At 45.8% G+C, this 20,831-nt stretch overlaps 12 protein-coding genes across 12 annotated transcripts; 3 read left to right on the top strand and 9 right to left on the bottom strand.

Moving 5' to 3' along the window:
* Window positions 1-151: 151 nt before the first annotated feature.
* On the bottom strand, window positions 152-1,542 carry N7483_003117 (uncharacterized protein; the record flags this gene model as incomplete). The annotated part of the gene is made up of 2 exons (XM_057086554.1): window positions 152-496; window positions 553-1,542. 2 exons carry the CDS (start codon window positions 1,540-1,542, stop codon window positions 152-154), a joined length of 1,335 nt encoding a protein of 444 aa, XP_056946383.1.
* A 696-nt stretch (window positions 1,543-2,238) lies between these two features.
* N7483_003116 (uncharacterized protein) lies at window positions 2,239-3,959 on the bottom strand (the record flags this gene model as incomplete). The annotated part of the gene is made up of 3 exons (XM_057086553.1): window positions 2,239-3,279; window positions 3,328-3,687; window positions 3,744-3,959. 3 exons carry the CDS (start codon window positions 3,957-3,959, stop codon window positions 2,239-2,241), a joined length of 1,617 nt encoding a protein of 538 aa, XP_056946382.1.
* Window positions 3,960-4,345: 386 nt separating this feature from the next.
* Window positions 4,346-5,543, top strand: N7483_003115 (putative G-patch domain protein; the record flags this gene model as incomplete). The annotated part of the gene is made up of 2 exons (XM_057086552.1): window positions 4,346-4,441; window positions 4,536-5,543. 2 exons carry the CDS (start codon window positions 4,346-4,348, stop codon window positions 5,541-5,543), a joined length of 1,104 nt encoding a protein of 367 aa, XP_056946381.1.
* Window positions 5,544-5,875: 332 nt separating this feature from the next.
* On the bottom strand, window positions 5,876-6,772 carry N7483_003114 (uncharacterized protein; the record flags this gene model as incomplete). The annotated part of the gene is made up of 1 exon (XM_057086551.1): window positions 5,876-6,772. The coding sequence occupies one exon, from the start codon at window positions 6,770-6,772 to the stop codon at window positions 5,876-5,878; it is 897 nt and encodes a 298-aa protein (XP_056946380.1).
* A 1,022-nt stretch (window positions 6,773-7,794) lies between these two features.
* On the bottom strand, window positions 7,795-8,602 carry N7483_003113 (uncharacterized protein; the record flags this gene model as incomplete). Its single annotated transcript, XM_057086550.1, has 4 exons — window positions 7,795-7,845; window positions 7,959-8,065; window positions 8,156-8,446; window positions 8,509-8,602. The coding sequence occupies 4 exons, from the start codon at window positions 8,600-8,602 to the stop codon at window positions 7,795-7,797; spliced, it is 543 nt and encodes a 180-aa protein (XP_056946379.1).
* A 685-nt stretch (window positions 8,603-9,287) lies between these two features.
* On the bottom strand, window positions 9,288-10,371 carry N7483_003112 (class I SAM-dependent methyltransferase; the record flags this gene model as incomplete). Its single annotated transcript, XM_057086549.1, has 6 exons — window positions 9,288-9,354; window positions 9,406-9,834; window positions 9,891-10,077; window positions 10,134-10,159; window positions 10,210-10,250; window positions 10,300-10,371. 6 exons carry the CDS (start codon window positions 10,369-10,371, stop codon window positions 9,288-9,290), a joined length of 822 nt encoding a protein of 273 aa, XP_056946378.1.
* A 76-nt stretch (window positions 10,372-10,447) lies between these two features.
* N7483_003111 (uncharacterized protein) lies at window positions 10,448-10,906 on the bottom strand (the record flags this gene model as incomplete). The annotated part of the gene is made up of 5 exons (XM_057086548.1): window positions 10,448-10,493; window positions 10,556-10,585; window positions 10,644-10,700; window positions 10,772-10,833; window positions 10,883-10,906. The coding sequence occupies 5 exons, from the start codon at window positions 10,904-10,906 to the stop codon at window positions 10,448-10,450; spliced, it is 219 nt and encodes a 72-aa protein (XP_056946377.1).
* A 2,000-nt stretch (window positions 10,907-12,906) lies between these two features.
* On the top strand, window positions 12,907-13,788 carry N7483_003110 (uncharacterized protein; the record flags this gene model as incomplete). The annotated part of the gene is made up of 1 exon (XM_057086547.1): window positions 12,907-13,788. The coding sequence occupies one exon, from the start codon at window positions 12,907-12,909 to the stop codon at window positions 13,786-13,788; it is 882 nt and encodes a 293-aa protein (XP_056946376.1).
* Window positions 13,789-14,341: 553 nt separating this feature from the next.
* On the top strand, window positions 14,342-16,519 carry N7483_003109 (PA domain-containing protein; the record flags this gene model as incomplete). Its single annotated transcript, XM_057086546.1, has 3 exons — window positions 14,342-15,041; window positions 15,104-16,392; window positions 16,451-16,519. The coding sequence occupies 3 exons, from the start codon at window positions 14,342-14,344 to the stop codon at window positions 16,517-16,519; spliced, it is 2,058 nt and encodes a 685-aa protein (XP_056946375.1).
* A 250-nt stretch (window positions 16,520-16,769) lies between these two features.
* N7483_003108 (kinase-like domain-containing protein) lies at window positions 16,770-17,540 on the bottom strand (the record flags this gene model as incomplete). Its single annotated transcript, XM_057086545.1, has 1 exon — window positions 16,770-17,540. One exon carries the CDS (start codon window positions 17,538-17,540, stop codon window positions 16,770-16,772), a length of 771 nt encoding a protein of 256 aa, XP_056946374.1.
* A 597-nt stretch (window positions 17,541-18,137) lies between these two features.
* N7483_003107 (uncharacterized protein) lies at window positions 18,138-18,637 on the bottom strand (the record flags this gene model as incomplete). Its single annotated transcript, XM_057086544.1, has 2 exons — window positions 18,138-18,456; window positions 18,501-18,637. 2 exons carry the CDS (start codon window positions 18,635-18,637, stop codon window positions 18,138-18,140), a joined length of 456 nt encoding a protein of 151 aa, XP_056946373.1.
* A 165-nt stretch (window positions 18,638-18,802) lies between these two features.
* On the bottom strand, window positions 18,803-20,719 carry N7483_003106 (HET domain-containing protein; the record flags this gene model as incomplete). Its single annotated transcript, XM_057086543.1, has 4 exons — window positions 18,803-18,821; window positions 18,842-20,041; window positions 20,095-20,364; window positions 20,631-20,719. The coding sequence occupies 4 exons, from the start codon at window positions 20,717-20,719 to the stop codon at window positions 18,803-18,805; spliced, it is 1,578 nt and encodes a 525-aa protein (XP_056946372.1).
* Between the last annotated feature and the right edge of the window lie 112 nt (window positions 20,720-20,831).

Raw genomic sequence — 20,831 nt, 5'->3', positions numbered from 1 at the left:
GATGCACATATGGCCATTGCAAGGCTCTCTAAGTAAAAAACATGTAAGACAGTATGCATGCTTTGTAGTCTGTAGAATATCGGGAGGCTCTCCTGCACTGTATGAGTCCTTGAAAGCGTCTTCCTCTTTGACTCCATAGACACATGTGCATCTATAATTGCATCTCATCTCCATCCGCTCGCAAGATAGCTCTCATATCTGTGGCCCAGTTCTCAGAAACCTGTTTTTCCAATGATTTCAATACTCGTCGGTTTCCATTCTTCAACGCTCTGAAATACCAATCATCTTCGGTGGTTTTCTCGGCATCTTTAGATATGACTCGCAGCAAGTTGTAGGTTGACATCGGATCAACAAACATCTGGAAACTCCTCCTCCTTTCATCTGAATAGATGTCGAGTAGTTCATCGGAATATCCTTCCTTCAGTATCATTACTAAACTATCATGTAGCGCCATTACGTCGAGAAATCCAGTATTAAGACCTAAGCCACCGAATGGCTGGAATGGTATGTTAGCAGATATTGTTGCAAAAAATAAACATAACAAAGACATACATTGCATATGTGAGCTGCGTCTCCTGCAAGGAGTACTCGACCCCTTCTCATAGTGGAAGCGAGACGCTGATGTATAGAGTAAATACTCTTGTTTGTGATCTCATAATCAAGTGGCCTTGGACCAGGCATGTAATTCTCGTAGATAGATTCGACATACTCTGGACCGAGTAGCTCATCGTTCGAGCGAGGGTCATTAACTGGTAAACCGATTGTGTATCTCCACAAACTCCTCGTACCTTGTTTAGGTTCCATGAGTGGAGTAATCACACCGAAATGGGTCTCATCCATTATGAAGGATGTCGGATGAGGACTCTCTTCCCCAGGCTGGTTATAGATCAAAACATCGGTTGCGAGGAGCTTCCTGTCCCAAGTATAGCCTGCAAATGGAATATCCAGCAACTTTCTGGTCTTTGATGTAGCTCCATCTGCGCCAACCAAGTAGGTACCAGAGAGGCTGAACGAAGATCCCGTGGTCATATCCTTTACAGTGATGGAAACAGTATCATCGATATTGTCCTGGATACTCTCCAGATCAGAATTGAAGCGTACTTCAACACGACCAGTGGAGACCGCTTCCTTTAATAGTAGCTCCGAGAGTTTTGCCTGAGGAAAGTGTAGGGTTCCTGAGCCTGGAGGCATTGACGGGTCCACAGTTTTGTGTTTCTTGAAATTGGCGACCATTTCTCCCAAGTCCTTTCCTCCAGAATCATTATCAATTAAGGGCTTTCGCCAGCATGGCCCCACTGAGATGAACCCGCCCATTGCTTTGATTTTGTCGTAAATCCCAATTTTCGCAAACTCATGCTGAACGATTCCAGCGTGACCGCAAGCTCGAGGAAGCTTACTAGTTGAGTCTTCCTTTTCGATCACAGTTGAGTTTATTCCAGATTGTGCTAATTTCAAAGCTAGGAACAGACCGACTGGGCCTGCACCAACAATGAGAATTCTTGGGGAGTCGAAGCCGGTAAGAGCATGATCATTGGTTGGCATGATGAAATGTGGTCGATCAAATGAGGTGTTGATTCAGTTGAAAGTCTCTTTTCTGAGAAGATTTTTGAAGATGAACAAATTGCATTTAAAATGGATGTCGCTCAGGGTGGAGGCCCAGTGTGAAACCACGGGACTCGGCATGTTCATGCATAATCTTCTGGGTGCTGAGCTTAGTCTTTGGAATCAATACCTGAAAGCCTGCAGAGATCCCGCAGAAATCCAATCTATGCAAATGTGCATATCCTCCACTCAGCTTGGGCCGTGTGGATGGTCTCTTCGAATGTTGTTGGGTACACCTGCAGCTGATTAATTCGAATGCTTTTTGTCCTGCAATGAATCATTCTTGTAGTCCGCCACCATCCCCGTCTTCAAACAGCGAATCCCTGTGTTTATCGGGTAACTGCATCAAACTTGAAGGGGATTCCCATCTTTTTGCCTGGTTGATATTGAAATTAAAAAGAAAACATGCAAGATTCCCGGTTTACAATAGTCCACATTTACGTCAGACAACATCTCATGTATTTCCATTCCTCATGGAATGAATCAAACTTGAAATCGTGGTTTCACTGCTACAGTTTCTATTAGATCGGTCCGATTACTTGATAATAGTATCTCAGACGAATACTAGCATACTACCATCTGAAATCATGGATGAATGTTATGCACAGAAATTCAATAGTATTTGCATCACTAAGATTACTGTCTCAACTCAACCCCAATACTAATCAAGTACTCGCACCGACTCCGTTGACTCGATGGAACACTCTCCATCTTTGTCTGGTTCGTTCGAATGAAAATCCGATTATAAGCATCATCACCCGATCCCCAGGTATTCCACTCAGGACTTGAAGAGTCTCGAAGAGTATTAGGATTCAAAGTTCGAACAAAACTTGTCCAGTACCCCTGCATCACAGGAACAATACCCGCATTACTTGTATAATAGGATGCTGGTGGAGATGTGCTAACATAACCCGGTCCCCAGATTGCATTCACTTCAACGGTGTGAGGTGTACCAAATCCCTCGGTTACTTGTGTTGGATCTAGCACCGCGTAGTGGTAGTTCCAACTTGGTAATCCTGCTTTGGCGTAGACTGAGGACATCAACGTCCCGGGACAGATGTACCGAAGCTCTCCGTAGGCGTTACTAGCGGGTCGCCAGTATGGTCCTGTGTTGGGGAAATTCCGAGTCTGGTCTTTTCGTAGATACATGTCGTTGATCTTGTTTATTTGGTCGGTAGATATACTTGGGAATTGGTCCTTGATAAAATTGTCGGCTTGCTGCACGCTAGAGGTGTTTGTTGGAACGAAGATGGTTCCCTCGTTGGTATCGTCTCCGAATATTACCGGGACTTTGACAAATTTCCCTTCTTCGAAAAGAGTGATCGTGTGATCTTGCACTAGGTCCCCGTCGATTGTCGGACTGTACAAGTACAACGGGTTCCCTGGAGCACCTGGCAATGGAGTGACGATGTTCACACTTTGTAAGGCGTTGACGTTGAGATATCGAAGACATGATAGAGTGTCATTGCTCTTGTTACATCCTGATCGAGTTGCCAGTCTGTTATAAGAGAACTGACTTTCAGTCACGTTGAGCATTGCTCCGAAACTCTGGGATTCAGCTGCAGCTCCAACAAATAAACCGTCATCCCGACCACCGTAGGCAGAGAGTAGAAGTGTGACTGATGCACCACCAGCACTATCTCCACCGATAACGACATGATCGGGATCACCTCCGAACTAGAGCTTGTTAGTTCTGGATCTGATGAGTCGATGTTCAGTGCTTACCTTGCTGATATGCTTCTGCACCCACTCAAGAGCCTTAAGTTGGTCCTTTAATCCGTTGTTAAGGCTTGCTCCTCTTGCTATCTGGTTCGATGCGAGGAAGCCAAAGGGTCCGACGCGGTAGTTGAAGGTTACAACCACGATATTATTACCAGATGCTTGAATCAATCCCGATCCATTATAGTTGGGATTAGTCAAAGCTGCAAAGCCACCTCCTTGAATGAAGAAGTAGACTGGCAGCTTGTCGCCAGCAGCAGCAGCCCCTTTTGGCGCATAGACATCTAGGAATAGGCAGTCTTCTGCAGTATTAGAAGGGACGGCTGTATTCAAGCTGCTAGCGACTGGAATACATAGTTTCCCATGCTATAGTCACATGTTAGTGAGGACGCGTTAGAATGTAAGATCTACAGAGCTCTTACCTGAGTAGCCTGCTGAACACCTGAGACCACAGCAGGGTCCTGAGGCGCCTCAAATCGCAAGTCACCAAGTGGTGCAGCAGCAAACCGTATTCCAAGCCACTGGGAAACTCCCATGGAGGTTGAGCGACCTTGATACTTCGCATAGCCCAAATCCACGACTGGAGAGTCAGCCAGAACTAGCGAAATTTGCCAAAAGCAAAACAGTAGAATCCACATTTTGAAATGGCCTGACTCTTTAGAGGGGAAACCTCTCACTCCATGGGGCATAATAAATAGAGTCGGGATTCAAAAGAAATACCGATACTAACCTTGAACAGGATGAAAGGGAACTTCCCCCTCACACTCTCTCCTTTCTTAATAGTATTTCCCTAGCTCCATTTTTCAATAGATTGGATCAAAACAACGGATAAACACCCTTGCATTCGGGTCGGAACTATTTAGTATAAACCAATATTATTCCAAGGTTAAATCGACGTGACATTGTTAGTGGCTGACGCGGACTCCACCTGATCTTTTCTCCCCCGCAAAAATCCATTTTTGAACTTGGAGCTTTCCTCATCTTGGACATCCCGGTCCTCCTATCTTTCATCAGTTCTTTCATCATGTCGCATGACGAGGATGATTATATGTCAATGATCATTGAGGAACCAACTCAAAAGGAAACTTTCACTCAAAAGAAAAAAAGACAACAAAGAGAGGTACGTTCCATCCCAGTCCAGCCACATTCCTTATTTCCTACGCCCCTTCCGTCCACGCATAGACCTTTCTAACCTTCTTTTTTTCTTTTTATAGGCTGAAGCCCGTGGAAGAGTCCCTTCTAAAGCTGAACGTGCTGCTCAAGAAGCTACAAAAAGAGATGAGGCTCTAGCTACGAGTACCTTGGACCCTTCGAACAAGGGGTTCAAGATGATGGCAAAATTAGGCTTCAAAGCTGGTGATACCCTTGGAAAACGTGATCCCACACATTCAACCGAAGATACTTCCGAATCGGCGCTGCGAATATCTCGAGCGCGTGCTGAGCCTCTCAATCTTATCTTTAAGGAGAATCGCGGAGGTATTGGGTTGGATACGGAGAAGAAAAGGAAGATCCGGGAGGAAGCTGAGGAGGCAACTAAGAAGGTTAAGCGTGAACAAGGAGATTATCGGGATCGTGTCCGTGAGGAACGCGAGTTACGCAAGACGGAGGCACAGCTGCGCGGTGCGCAGAAGGTTGCTGAGAGGATGGATATTGAAGCAGAGGAGGGTGGAGATAAGGGTGCTAATACGGGCGCAGATCAGGCTGAGAGTGATTTCGGTGAAGATAACGATGAAAAGCGTACCCCAACTGATGATCAGGACGGCACACCTGAACCTGGAAATCAGGACTCGAGATCTACACACTCCAAACCCAGACCGAGCAAACCGATCAAATCTGTTAATATCCTCTACCGGGGACTAGTCCGAGAACGAGAGGACCGAGAACGTGATAGACAAGCACAACATGCACTACATCACTCCCTCCCGTCGTCATTCTTTCCGAATAAGCAGTTACCAGGCTACGATGATGGGGACTTCGATCGCGAAGATAAGCAGGCTATTGGGACTAGACCGGGTCCATATATGGCTGCGGTGGAACAAGAGGTTGATGACGAGGATCCAGAACTCGACGAGTTTAATGCGCTGGAACCCTCCGAACGACTCGAGAAATTAGTGATCTATCTACGGGATATGTATCGCTATTGTTTCTGGTGCAAGTTTCGCTATGAGACTGATCTGGAGTTGACCGGTTGTCCTGGTCTTACTGAGGAAGACCATGATTAAGTATCTTTAACCACCAGCTTCTATTGTACATTACGAGTGATCAGACGAACGGGCTGTAGAGCAGCTCACAAAATTCATATGCATTTGTGCTGCTGATTGCAGTATCAATATAACGATTCAACCGACTGGGTAGTCCTAGTATACACAAAAGCCCTTGGTATCATAACAGAGTATAACAGAGAAGATAAAAGAAACCAGTATAATCCACAAATTTAATGACCGTCGATAGAATATACTTTATATAAAGCATCTTCTGTGATCCGATCAAGGCGCACCGCGCCATGCAAGAAAAAATAAATAAAAAAACATAAGAAAATTCACAGATGGTTATATCAGTTAACCTTCTCCAATAGCTCATCGAGTGATCGATTTTGGCATTTCTGCAAAGTCTGATAACAGCTCGCGCAAACACGCAAGCAACAGAAAACGCATCGATGCCGGATCTCTTGATCATGCTTGTTGCAGGTTTGGCAGGGTAGCGGGCACCATACATTCTGCGCAACGGGCATATTCCGATGTTCCTGGAAACAGGTGAAATGAACCTTGTGCAATGGTGCAGGAATGGGCGTCACTGCAGGTGGGATAAATGGGGAAGATTGATCTTCGCGCATCGGCTCCTCAATGGGGCTTCCGGGACCTTCGGGAGTTGGGATGAAATCCTCGAGAGGTGTGTTCGCCTCGTTATCTTCTTCTGGAGTGGAAATCACAACGGGAGGAGTAGGCTGGTATGCTTGGTATGTTTGTTCGCTTGGAACGATCACTGCTGGACGCTCGGCTGGTCGAACTGGCTGGGGAGCAGCTGGCGAAGGTGGTGCGCGCACCTGAGTCCGCGGTGATTCGATCACAGGTGAACCCGCGGGATATGGAGATTGTTCTTGCGGTTCAGGTGCAATTACCGGAGGCTGGGCCGCGGGGAATTGGGGAATAGACGCATTCTTGCTAACTTGCCGGCGTGGAGGAACAGTTGTCGGGACCTTTGGAGGTGGAGGAATTTGAGAGAGTGGGCGTGGTGGCAGTTCCTTATTCGGAGGAGGAGCACGTTGCGGTGGCGGCGCAGGTGAAGCAGCATAGGTGTAGGCAGGTGGGATATAGATCTGCTCATCGGGAGTTGCAGGTTTGGACTCGGATTTTTTGAATAGGGAAGATTTTGAAACGGCCCCGTTTTTCATGCCGGTCATAGATGGCATGCGCAAGCCACGGGTGCGCTTTTCTGAGTCAAAGATTGCCATTATAAGGTCAATTGACTATACTCCGTACAGTCTTTCAAGAAGAGGCTGTAGTGGGGATTGCGATTATCAACGCCACAGGGTATGACGATCTCGATCTCCAGGGTCGATGGGTCTCCGTGCGCAATTCCGAGATTGGATCAGGGACTTCAGGGTCTTGACGGGATCAATAGATATTGTAAAACCCTCAGTGTAAATGAGATGAATAAGATAAGATCAATTGGATTGAAAGGATCAAAGAAAAGGGGAATAAGCGAGAATCCAACTCGGTGTAAGAAAGAAAAAAAAATTCCATGGAAATGAGTAGGCCCCGTTAATCTTAGACTGGGTGGGGAAAGAGACTAAGAGTTATACAGCAGGTTTTGATCCCCACTCTGAATCCCCTAAATGAGAATCAGAGAGATCGACTGATCCGTCATCGCTTTTTCATACCCGATGATTTCAAGAGAATGCAGGATATTCTTGGGTCTTCCTAGACCAGCGCAAAGTGATTGGATAGAGAGGAATGCGATATCCGATCGCGGTGGAGAAAAGAGTAATTTGATTAATTTGATTAATTTGATTTGTTTCATACGATCCCGAGATACCGAAATCAGTGAGAAATGAGTGAGATGGGATCAAAATGGATCAAGATGGATCAAATTCATGAGACCCATCACAAATCGGGTCGTATAATTCAGCGCTAAAATTCAATAGATCCAAATTCCGGTGTCAAGCCATGGAAAGCCACGCAGTTCGTCTTTGTATAGTCTAATGCACCATGAATTCTGCAACTAACCCCTGAGTTGGTATCGACATTCCATAGGTCGTGCACCGGGTTCAGTGATATCATTGGTGATTCCAAGGTTATGATCTTCTGTTTTCGTCATCATCCTTGGATGTACAGTATTTTTTGTTTTTTAAGCCATTTTTACATAGTGCAAATTACGGAGTATACAAGAGCTATTCTACTGTTGGCTGTTGGCTGTTGGCTGTTCGCTATTCGCTATTCGCTGTTCGCAGTTTGCAAAAGATGATCATTGAACTTAACTATCGGGTTCCGCAACGGGTATGTAAGATCGGCGTTCCCGTGCGGCCTGTAGGTTTTTTACCGTTAGTCTTCGACAATCACGGATAAAGGAATTCAAGTGGCTGAGTGCCGATTTTAAGCACTGATGCCCACCTGGGTGGTTATGCAGATTATGCTTACCTCGAGATATCGTTCAATCCATGGCTTGGCAAGTGCCCATGAGAGGAGACCCCCAGTAGCAAAGATAAAGATAAACACCACCGCTTCATCTTTCCGGGAATCGCGCTCTATTTGATTGTCAGTCTCGGTCCTTGTTTCCTTGCCTTATCACTTATATTGCAGCTCCGGCATCTCCCACTCTCATATGATCCACTTACGGAAGCAAGTTGTAAAGACATCCTCCTCCTTAGCTCCCTTACACGTTGGGAGCTCGTAGTTCAGGCAAAATTTGCGATTGCAGTCGTTGCAGCTAAGCGCTCGATATTTCTGGGCGCGTGGCTCAATTTCGTGATCATCTTCGGTAAGTTCGAGTCCTAAGCTATCGAAATTTCGCTCGTAAAGCTTGAAGACATTATTGATGGTCGAGGATCCGGAACTGGATTTGGAAGGGTCAAGTGGAATGATGGTACTATTCGAGAAGCAGGTGCATTTGCAGAAGGATGTCGGTGCTAATCAACAAGGCAAAATGGTTAGCATGAGCGCTGGTGTTCATACACTGGTCTCCACTTACAGGCAGCTAAGGTCAAGGATGTGAAAGAAAGGAATGCAAGAATAACTAGCAGCAGATGCGCTTTGCCATTTCCAAGTCCCCTTGAAAGATACATCATGACATGGATTTGTGGCTTCTCCAACTCGTATATGCGCAACTGCGTCCACGAGTGTTAAGATGACGCGGTTATCACTTATCAGTCACGTGGTTTATCGATAACATTTTTGAAGTCAACTGGTGCATCATCTAATCTACATAGTCTGCCAGGTGGTCTCTTCTCTTCTCTTTTCTTTTTTCATATTTATTTATTCTTATCTATCAATATTTTCTTTTTTTTAAACTGAATTTTGGTGGAATTTCATGCGATGAATACGAGGTCTCCGTAATCAAGCAACAAGCTGAAGATGATCATCGGTGTGCCACAAGTGATATATCGTGCCTTAGTCTCTGGCATCTGCATTAGTGGCCCCATTCCAAGTTTGCCTCGGGTGCTGCCAGGCTTAATGCCACAACATGACCTGGCACTAGCATGTAGTAGTACTCCGAGTCCAGGGTAGAAGGTGGAAATCTCAAATCTTGCTCAGACCACCCAAAAAGCCACTAAAATCCCGACACGTCTACTTGCAGTCGATTAAAGTGCCGGCACTCAAGTGCTTGAAATTTAAGGAATGTTCAATTTAGTACAGTAAACTTGAAAACATTAAATATTTTTCCATAAAGCATTAGAATGAAACCCTACTAGAAGCCTCCAAGTGATCATAAACAAAGAAAACCGGAAAGATGTACACAGCACTTGAGTACTACCACGCTGGCTCCTTTCCCTTGCTCGTTTCGCCTTGCTTAGGCTTTCTCCCCCACACACGCCGCCTACGATTAGCGTCAGCTGAGCTCAATAAATGTCATTAATTATAAACGCACGCATAACCATATCCATGATACTTGGTATTCCTCAAATCCAATCGGACTTTCGCCAAGTACACCTCGACCTCATCTTTGGTCCAGGGATCAGGAGATCCGTAATTAGTGAGGAACCACATCGCGTATCCCTCCAAACCAACCATCCAGTGATGATAGTTCAGCAGACCAACCTCTTTCAATAGCTTATCTCTGGGCCATGGTCCCATGGGTACCTTGTAGAGCTTTTCTTGTATATCAACGAAGCCGGCCTGCTTCAGCGCACCCCGCATAGTCTCCTGTGTCGTCAAGGGACGACCGGCTCGCTCACCACAAGGGATGAACATGTGGCCCCATTCTGAAAGTACACTATCTTTAGGTAGGGAACCATCATCGCTGTATACACGGATGTCGAATTCAGTTTGTTCGATCCAGCCGCCCGGTTCGAGGTTCCTAGGTAGAGAACACGTTAATTTAGTTATTCAGGGACAGAACAGCGGTATACTCACTTGTAACAGTTCTGATACAAATTGTCCCAGCCCTTCTCAGAAAAGGATCCAAGTAGCTGACGGATATGGATATAATCGAACTTGTCCTTCCAGGTCCACTCACGCTGGATATCATCCACTTCGAAAACACAGTTGGGAGGAACCCAAGTCGCTGGAGGGGGGAATAGGTCTACACCTCGGACGGTTGCTGTTTTTAGGATCAGTGTGGTGATACCAAGTGGTATAATGAAAAAGAGGTCTCACCATCTGGGTAAGCATCCGCCATGTCACTGTAATACGTCAATAATGTTCCGTAGATAACCAGTCAACTTTCACATACATCGCCCAGCTTCCCTTCCCAGTTCCAATGTCCAGAATGTTCTTATGTTCTGTTAGTGATCTGTAGGAAAGTATTGATCATATTCCTCACCTTAGTAAATTCATCGATAGGGGCTCGGTGCAGTGGCGTAAGGCTTTCATATTCTAGCATGAGGCAAACCATGTGGCTGATAGAGATTAGTCCAGGTCTATACAATTCATTTGAAGCAAGATATCAATTCCTTTGATCAGGGAATCTCTTACCCCATTTCAAAAGCCTCGAATTGCTTCTCATCCGATGGACTCCTGTATAGATGTATTAGATTATCCTAGAAATAAGGCCCTTTTGGTTTTGACAGACTACCTACCAATAGTCATCTTCTTTCAATGCTTGATATCTATGATTGATTGTCAATAAGTGTATCTGCTAGTTAGAAATAGGGGGTAGGTACTAACCTTCGGCCATTTTCCATGCGACCCCGAGCAATGGCAGAGGCAAGAGATGTGGTCTCTCTGTAGATATCCCATCGTCAGTGGATCCAAGAATATGAAGTCGATCTTGTCAAAATCAGACTTTAACTTACGATTGAAAGTCATCGAGTAGATAAGGTTCAACCTCGGTATGAACATCAGGATCCTGCGTCAGCTGTGTCAGATCTGTTTAAGTTGTTCTAGTCTCTTGATCGAGTTCTTACTATGGCGATCACGTCGGTAGGCATTGTGATAGATCAAATTTGGATAAAATCTGGTAAGAAAGGGGAGGAGGTGTAAGAGGGGAAGTACACGACGATACTTGGACGGGTCAACGGGTGGTATCTTAAGCGTAAGCGGTGATTTAATTCAAAAACTTTGTATGTGTGGCCGTGTGTTGCCGTGCGGGATCCTTTTTCTCCACCATCAATCCCACTTGATTTGGGATTTTTCAGGGATATCGTTCATTTGTGGGATATTCAATTCAGCCCAGGATTGACTCAGTTCAGCTCTATCTAACTGGATTGATGAGTCTCACAGTGGTTATCTCTTGTCGGGAACCTCGGGAACCTTGGGAACCTTGGAACATTAACAGTGTACAGAGGCAAAAAGAATATCTGCATGGGCTGAAGGTGGAAATGTTCTCCCTTCGTCTTCCATTGGTTTACATCATCATACTGGTCATTACTAGCTCCACTAACGGGCCGTTGTCCAGTGGGGCATGCACTCCAAAGGTCCACAGTACAGGGGGAGGAACATGCCGAATGTAACGCCCACCAGGGGGTGGAGACCTGTCATTTCAGAAATATCAGTCTTCTATTTCAAGTACACCAATGGGTAGGTATTTCGCTCTCAGAAACATCGAGGGAGACCTCATTCAAGCTGTGCCTGGCCCTCGTGAGGAGTGTCCCCTTTCATCGCATGGATTCCATAACTGTATCAAGTGTTATCGGTCGTTCAGGACATATCACCCCAGTAGGTACCGATGGAGTCATGCAATCATCCTGACGGATTCATCACTGAGCAAAAATGAAAGTGATATTCCCCCAGATCCCACCACCATAGTCCAGAATGCGTTCGCTTTGACCCCCATTTGTCCGTTTCCAGGTTCATGCACCCAGGCCACAATAGACGCATGACCAGTGTGTCGCTGAGTCTAGTTCCTGCAGTCTTTCCCTCCATGGTGCCCTCTACAAGCTCGCGCCTGGCAGGATTTCTCCGAGTCGATGTTATTACTCTTCGATGCCGGTCATTCTGGTTGTTGTGGCCCGTGCTGTGTAAACATCTTCAGTCGATTCCTTCTCAAATTGCCCTCGACACCGGCGAGTCTGGTTGATGAAGCCCACTGGTTTGCGTATGTCTGGCCACGTCTTAGTGTTGATGTTCGTTGGTGTCTGGGAGACGGGACGCGTTGTGAGGCCTGGGATGGAGAGGAAAGGAGGAAGAAAGAAGAAGTGAGAGAAGGCCAGATGAATACTAGGCGATGAACGGTGTTTCAAAAGGGAAAGGCCTTTCTGCTTTCGCCACAGCAACTGGAATTATCTCTCATTTCAGATAAACCAAACGAAAAACGGTCTGGGGCATATCCAGAGGCCTCCACAGGGCTTTGACACTCATAGAAAGTGTCTCTGTAGCCAAAATTGGAAGCGAGGATTCTGCCAGCATGAGGCAGCAGACTCCAGTGATATTTTGTTATCTCCGTTGGTTTTCTTCTATCAGCGACTTATCCACCTAAAGTTCTACATCCAAAAATATCCACTTCTATGACCCAGCTGAGATGCCTTCACTCCAGGTATCTTGGGGGTTCATCTATCAAAAATGCCACACATGGAGTACCAATCTTTGTGCTACATGAAAATATCTGGTGTGATATCTGATCGATCTGATATCTGGTATCAACCATTAAGTACCATACATTCCATGCCACCATAAGTACCTAGACTGGTAAGATCTTATTTAACAGGGCTTGGATTCACTAAATTTTTAAGTATTGATCTCGGAGCATATAGTAACTTTGTTAGGCAGGAACATTCATGATCATCTGTCTCTTTCCATCTTTGCTCCAAGCATCCTAGTTCAGCTGATTCATTTAAAATTTCTCACCTTCGACCTTTTAGTGTCACATAACTTATTCTTAATCCTCATCTGTTCAATCCCTCAAGGAATCAAGTCCTCTGTATAATTATGTTCTCACATCTGTTGCATCCTCGATCTCTCTGTTTGGCAGTGGCAAGTACGGCTCAACTCCATGCAATGCGGCATTCGTCTGTTCCAAGATATATTTTCTCACAAATTCCCAGAACAGACTGGTCGGCGCAAGATTGGCACTCTTCCCCAGCTCCAGGCTACCCAACTAGCCATTTCACAAAACGCAGAGCATGTTCGACACGTCGACCAACACCTCAAGAATCGCGGAATCGTCAAGATCGGCCTCCAATTCGACGACGACGCCTCTACCTACCTCGAACAGTTGATCCTCCAGTTACACAAACGTCATGGCCACGGACTCCCGATAACTCACAGCGCCTTGCGTGGCTCGCTCTGGGATATACGCCCTCAATTTACCAAGCCACCCGATACTCACACGGCTCGGTCTGAAACCATGAACGAGTTCCCCTGGCATACCGATTGCAGCTACGAAGAATCACCTCCGCGCTATTTTGCGCTACAAGTGATTCATCCAGACAAGTCGGGTGGTGGTACTCTCTCCGTTTTGGATACTTCTCGACTGGTATCTCTCCTATCACCCGCTGCCCGCAAGGGACTCACTCTACCTGAATTCCGCATCGCCGTCCCGCCCGAGTTTATAAAACAGGACTCGAAGACACATATCACGGGGAACCTTCTGCGGATGGATGAAGCCAAGGGGATGGCCGAGCTTCGTTTTCGGGAGGATCTGGTCACGCCGTTGACTGCGCCTGCGGCGGCTGCATTCGAGGAGCTACAGCGGGTTCTCAATAGTGCGGATCTTCAATCTCAAGTTATGCAGTTGACATCTGCCATGCTTCCAAGAGGTTCAATTGTTGCGATAGATAATCGTCGTTGGTTGCATGGTCGGAATCAAGTCCTTGATCCTAATCGACACTTGCGTCGTGTTCGCTGGGACGCTGAGCCCTTCAATGCGCTGTAATTAATATCGTGTTTCTAATTTGTCTTATAGTTTTGCATGCATGCGAGTTTGTTTGTTTGTTTGTTTGTTTTTACTCAAATTCTACCTGAAATTAGACTCCTTCATAGTAATAGTGGAAGTAGTATCGATACTGATCTACTAGTACCCGGCATGTCATATACCCCGATTCGGATTCAAGTTCCCACCTGTGCATGCTCACACAATTCAACAGCTACCACTTCAGCTACTGTCAACTTTCCCGTCACTAGATTCATGATCAGACAGCTCTTGCATTTAGAAAGAGGTTCCAGGCCCAGGAGGTTAACCGTGTGAAACACTTCTAACGTTGAGGCACTTGAAATATTCAACTAGCCGTTCCTTCCTCGAATAACATTCGCCTCAAAGTTTTATCTCCTCCCTTATCTCATGCTAATGTAACCATCATTCAGGGAAATCTGGGTAATTCTTCAAGGCTGAAGCCACCTTTTGTGTCAGCCGTCCTTATAATTCATCACCATCCTCAAGATATCAATTGGAATATCACAGTCTCAGCTTCCAATACCGGGAACTCAAGATGCCTGTATCATTTTCGTCCCTTCTTGCACAGACAGTCCTATGCTGGAAATCATTTCAAGCGCCATCATCTTTGGACCCGGTACAATTGCTTCTTTCTGTCCCTTCAGCAGAGTCCATCCGTGAATCCAGCGCTTTCTATACGTCCAATCCACACTTTGCCGGGCAGGGCTGGGATCAAGCTCAATGGACCCAGGAAAAATGGAAGAATTTCGGAGTCCATGATACCCAAATCATCTCATACGATACTCAGCTACCTGCTCCGACCGACCAACAAAGACTGGCTCTAATTCGAGACTCTGAAGTGCTTTACGAGGCACCTCTGACAGATAGCGTTGGTGGATTCTTTCCTGCATTTTACAGCTTCGTTACCAACGCGAATATCACTGCGCCATATGTCTTCGCGAATTTCGGTTCCGATGAAGATTATGACGATCTGGTAGAAAATGGCATTGATTTGGTCGGCAATATTGCAGTGCTGAAGTCTGCAGATGCATCATCGTATCTGAAAACCCTTGGTCTTGGAAAATCTCGGGAGGTTCAAATTAGGACCGCTCAAGAGCGAGGTTTTGCTGGCGTCATCATGTATCCCGATCCACAAAACGATAATCATATCACAGAGTCGAATGGTTACGCTCCATATCCTGACGGACCAGCACGACCGGCGAGGATGATTGAGAGAGGAGGCATTGGACCACTTGGTAAGTGAGAGCTTTGATATTTCATCCCTTAATTTTAGGCACTCACACTAATGATCATCTAGACTCATATAAAGGAGGGTTGACACCTAAAATCCCGTGCATGCCCATATCATATGCTGATGCCATTCCCATTCTCTCCGCGTTGAACGGATACGGCCCATCTGTTTCTGATCTGGGCAGTCGATGGCACGGTGGGGAACTCGAAATACATGGTGTGCACTATAATGTCGGACCTTCACCTCCTGATCTCTTTCTGAACCTTAGAACCGAGGCATATCTCCACCCTGGCCAAGTGCACAACGTTGTTGGCAAGATCCCTGGCTTCTTATCGGACGAGGTAATTATCCTCGGAAACCACAGAGATGCCTGGGGACCCGGTGCGGGCGATCCCAATAGTGGATCAGCTGCATTGAATGAAGTTGCCCGCAGTTTCGGGGCAGCGATCAGACGGGGCTGGAAGCCATATCGAACCATCGTTTTTGCCAGTTGGGACGGAGAAGAGATAGGCCAGCTAGGCTCTTTTCCTTGGATACAGGAACATTTCCAGTGGCTAAATGCCACCGTCGTTGCATACCTAAATGTTGTTGTAGCTGGGGCGGGGCGCAATTTCCATGTCAAAGCCAGTCCACTGCTGTACAAAACAGCATTGAATGCGATGACTTACGTGCAATCTCCAAATCAGACAGTCGCTGGCCAGACCGTACTCGATGTCTGGAACAATACAGGCACAGGGACCATAGGCACTGCGGGCGGCGGTGATGCTATTCGATTTCAAGGTCTTCTATGTGCTTCAACGGTCGACTTTGGATTTTCCCAAGGTCTTGAAGACAACGTCTTCCCTTATCATTCCGGACTCGATAATTTCAACTGGATGAGCAATTACGGAGATCCCAAGTGGGCATATCATTTAACGAGCGTAAAGCTCTGGTTGGCGATGGCAGCACATCTTTCGGAATCCCTTATCCTGGACATGCAGGCTACTGACTATGCAGAGGCATTGGAGAAATGGGTGAAGAGTCTATTCGAAAATCAGAAATGGTCAGGATTTTGTGATCCAAAGGCTCTTTATGATGCAATTTCACGCTTTTCTCCGGTCGCACAGCGCTTCGACAGATCTGCAGCCTCACTCAAAGTTCAGAAACAAGGGTGCTCCCCGCATCTCAGAAGGGCCATTGATCAAATCAATCAAGGGTACATAAAACTTGAGCGAGCGTTCTATCACGAACCGGGTCTAGATTCACGCCCATCATTTCATCATGTGCTCTTTGAGGCTGCTCCATGGCATACGGAAAAGCCGGCACTTCCAGGACTACGCCGCAGTCTGGAATCGGGGAATTGGACAAATGCAGAGGTTAGTCTACGTTGATCTTATGACTTGCCCCCTGACAAGTAATTGCTGACTAGATCAGAAATGGAGAGACATTCTAGTGACAAAGGTCCTAAAGGCAGCCGACCTGCTTGAGGAGCTCAATCGCTAAGGGTGTAGCTGGGATCAACCGCATATTCCAGGAAAAGTCTGGATGTAACCCTAGAAATTATAGCGCCATTCATAATTTCATTAATCAAGCATTATTCTTTTTGATTTATGATCCTGACAGGTCCGTGCCAGTGCCACTGTTAATAAGATTGACTACCCTTGAACCATGGGGATCCTAGCTATAATCCATTCTGTTTTTGACCTGCATGTGGGGTTCTCGGCCCGTGCAGTCCCACTGGCTGTTTTGATCATTAAGAGCCCTCAAACCCCTTAATAAAATTTTGTGTTTGGGGGGAGTCCTTCAGCCTGGTCTTCTCTCTATATTTGTGAGTCAGCATGTTGGATACATTCATAGGTAAAGACGGAGCCCTTGCCAATGCATCGCCAAGTCCCTTCACAAGTGCAATTTCATAGTCGCTGCGGGCCTTCTGTTCAGTTCCAGGGTCTGTGAAGGTCGTTGCAACATCGAAATCAATCCAGACCAGCCTATCGGTGTTTCCATGAACGAGGAGCATGTTTCTGGGGTAGATATCTCGATGATGAACGCCAGCACTGTGTATCTCCTTCAAACCCTCAGGTGCGTGAGCATAAAGCGCATCTGAGTAATTCACACAATTCAGGCACTCTGCATTTGGGAGATATTCTAGCAATATTGCGCTTGGCTTTAACTTGTCGCGGGCGAAATGTTGAACAACATGATGAAAAGCAAGATGAAAGCAGAATGAAAAGCAGCCGGATCCACTTCGTTGATGGAGCCGTAGAATTTTGGAACAATGCCCCGCTCGCAGACGCCATAAGCAAAGAGCTTCTCGTATGCGTTCGATTCGCAGCGAAATCGGTTTTAGATCACGTCCTTTCTCGGTATATCCAGGGTCGCCGTCGTTGTGCAAAAGTTTCAATGCGTATATCTGTCCATCCAGCTCTACCTCAAATATTGAAGACGCTTCGGAGTGTGAAATATCCCTTAGAATTTTGATTTTGGAGAGATCAGTATGTGTTATGAGAGTGTTTTCTGGATGCATTGTTCAAATATTGTGCTGTCAGAAGGTGGTTGGAGTAGGTAGGTCACGGTCAAAACAAGGGGGAATAACGGAGGCTGGAGGTCCACACATGTGCAGGGGAGAAAGGAGGTCTTTTATTACAGTAATATAAGTGTAAACTTTTGGGAAAGTTGGTTATATGAGCATTATTTCTTGAAAATCACTGTATAACCGTTGTATCGCATTTTTTGTATTCAAGGTTGGCATATTTATTAGGACCCTGAATAAATCATTCAGTTGGAGTGAAATCTTACTGATCGTTGACTCTCAAAAAGCAAAGGTGTCATCCGCTGATCCAGTCAGCCAAATTCGTGGATCTTTAAATGTATCAAGGTCTTTTTTTTTCTAGCGAAATATCGACAGCGGGGTCGTGCCACTCATGAGTCCTTTTCGTTTCGGTCTTATGTAGCGATTCCCCGATATATCGACAGCTACCGAAATCAATGAGAATAAACGACCCATCCGAGTCTGCATCAATCATAATGTTTGCGGGGTTGATATCGTTATGGACAAGTCCAAGAGAGTGAAGGTGTTTGATCGCAGCCAAAAGCCCTTCAAGGCGTCTTTTCATATCCCCTTTTACAAGTTCGAAGTTCGCGCCCACTTGAGCAGAAGCCAACCTTGCCATAAGCGTTGTGGATTAACCGCTTCAAGTAGCGTTGTTGTATATTTTTTGAAGCATAGCCCAGAAACTCGGTAGTCGGTTTCCTGGTAGCCGTAATGAGTTGCGATGTTTGAATGAGGATTTCTGCGAAGAATTTCACACGCTTCGATCTCGCGAGTGATTTGTGATTCAAGATCTTCGTCGGTATATGCGAGAAGACTTGGAGTTTTCACATAAATTGTGAGATCTGGTGCTTGTATGTAGATCGTCCAAGTAGCAATCACTCGAGGGCCTCTATTCTCAGTTTGATTTCCTTGAGCTCTTGCAGATCGTCCAACGTCGTTGGCGGATTAAATCTATTTGTCCATTTTCCGGAATATAATATCCCATCTTGTCTAATAAAGATCTGGACATAGGAGAATTTTATCTTTCCGTCAATCCTTTTGAAGGATTCGGTCTTTTGGATGATCTCCATAATTATGAAATATCAATCCTGATGATATGGTTGATAGGAACAGTGTTTGTAGAGGGAAGAAATGTAGATTTCAGCTCAAGCTTGAAGTTGTATGCCCAACTGCCAAGGTAAAGGCGGGACTCACCCTCCCTTCACTACCCAAGCCTTATAGTCTTCAATATAAAACTATTCTTCTTGAACACAGCTATGGAACATTCAACATACCCTATACGATAGTAAATACTGCCAGAACTCTTTCTAACAATAATCAATCCACCTGTTCGTGCCTCCGGGTAGGTTGTCACAAGCAGACACTCTTGAGACCCAGTTGTCCACTCTGACTCGCCATCCATATTGAGTGCGTAGAGAAGACCATTAGTTAATACAATATTCGAGTCGTTGCAACTTTCAAGATCCTGTAAGTTGATGTGATTATGAGGAGCTTGGAATTCCAGTATGCCGTCGCTTGAGGCTGCACCCCAATTCTCATCCACGGGTCGGATGTGATAGTAAAAGTCATCTCCATCTAAGGTGGATTGAAAGTTAGTCGAATAATACACAGGACCGATCCAGCCTGCCCAGGACCAGCTGGGAAATGTTGAACGGCGTTGTAGTCTTCTTTCAGACATCCATTCGAGACCTCGTCCTCCTGGACTTAATGGAATACCATGATATGGTTTGATGCCATGCCTTTCGCTCATATCTGACATAACGCCGCTAAATGCATTCAGGATATCATCGGGATACGTCAATGACCTCCCGCTGTATTCCCTAATCTGCGTGACATATTGGTTAAATGGATCAGACTCGGAGTCTCTGAGTGATTGCGAAGAGTGTTTTATCGGAGGTAAGACATTTCCAGGACTAGTCTCCATTTTCATCAGTTTCCGACAGTTGTAATAGATTCGATCTGCAGCGAAGATGAACTGTCGCTGGGAGAAATAGAGTTCTTGATACGTCCATCCTCGGGTGTTCCATGTGCTTGTATCGAGAGGATGACGCCATTCCGTAGCTGGATCGGGTAGAGCATGAAAGAGGGTGATGTTGTCTACAGATCCTATGAGCGGATTCATCTGCCGTGAACTTTTGTTCACGCCTGGTAGGCCCGAAGTAGCGTCTTTGCCTGATGCAATAATGGTGAATGCTGATGCACCGTATATCTTGTTCATGGCTTTCATAGTGTACAATAGCTCTTCTGGATCATCCTGCACTATGCAGAGCTGGTCAATCCAAAGATAGCGCAGGCCCATTAGTTTCACAAATTGCATAGCATCGGAAATTGTTGGTTCCAGTGAACTGCAGTCAAGCTGGACATATGTATCCGATGACAAAGCCCCATCAGTAGACAATTCTACAAAGTCTGCTCGATGGAGACCTCTTGAACGGCTACTGCCACTGCCCCAGACGTAAGAGAGAGCCACATATCTTCAATTTAGTTAGTTTGGTGCTGGAATATTCTTTTCTGTGGAAATGCATACCTGCAGTTTAACGGTGCCAATATAACACGGTCTGTCACGACATCAATGACTCTAAATCGTAAGGCTGGATCTCTATATAATGAAGACATGTATTCCTGTGCTTCAGATTGGCACTCGGGATGGGACAATTTGCATTCATTCCAGAATCCGTTCAGGATGGAAATATCTGCCATCGGTGCCCATGCGGATCGGTAGTAGTCAAGAACTTGACGACTCAAAACACCGCACTTGAGCAGATACTCTTTTTTCGCCGTGTCGAAATGGGCCAAACTGAAATGAAAGTGAAAGATAATTAGGCCCCTTGGTGATGGAACAAACTGCATCAATATCCCCATCCTGTAAGGACTCTGGATCGGTAATTAGGGGAAGTCTTTCCTAACTTGAGGACAAAGTTGCAAAGTGTGCAAGATCCCTGAGATTTCACCAAATTGCGAAATTTGACCTGGTTTGCCTTTCTTAATCCTTCTTGATAATAGAAAGAATAGCTCTCAAGCTGAAGAGCACATTCTACCTCTAGTAGGCATTTCCAGTTATACCTGGAGCAGTTATCGCAAAGTCCACGGGCAGCAGCGTTGAATGGCAGTCCTGTTGCACAGATAAAGACACTGGTATGGCTCTCATTCATGCTGCTATTTCTTGTTGGTTCTCGATCATAGACTTTGTGGGTTTGATTTTGATTGTCTTTATATGCCGATCGGTCACGTCTATCATATGATTCATATCCATTGTTCCGAGGA

The sequence above is a fragment of the Penicillium malachiteum genome (genome assembly GCF_028827825.1).
Source record: "Penicillium malachiteum strain IBT 17515 chromosome Unknown utg000002l:1.0-8849297.0:1.0-8852440.0, whole genome shotgun sequence".
Taxonomy (NCBI): Eukaryota; Fungi; Ascomycota; class Eurotiomycetes; order Eurotiales; family Aspergillaceae; genus Penicillium; species Penicillium malachiteum.
This window is presented reverse-complemented; position numbering and strand designations above follow the sequence as displayed.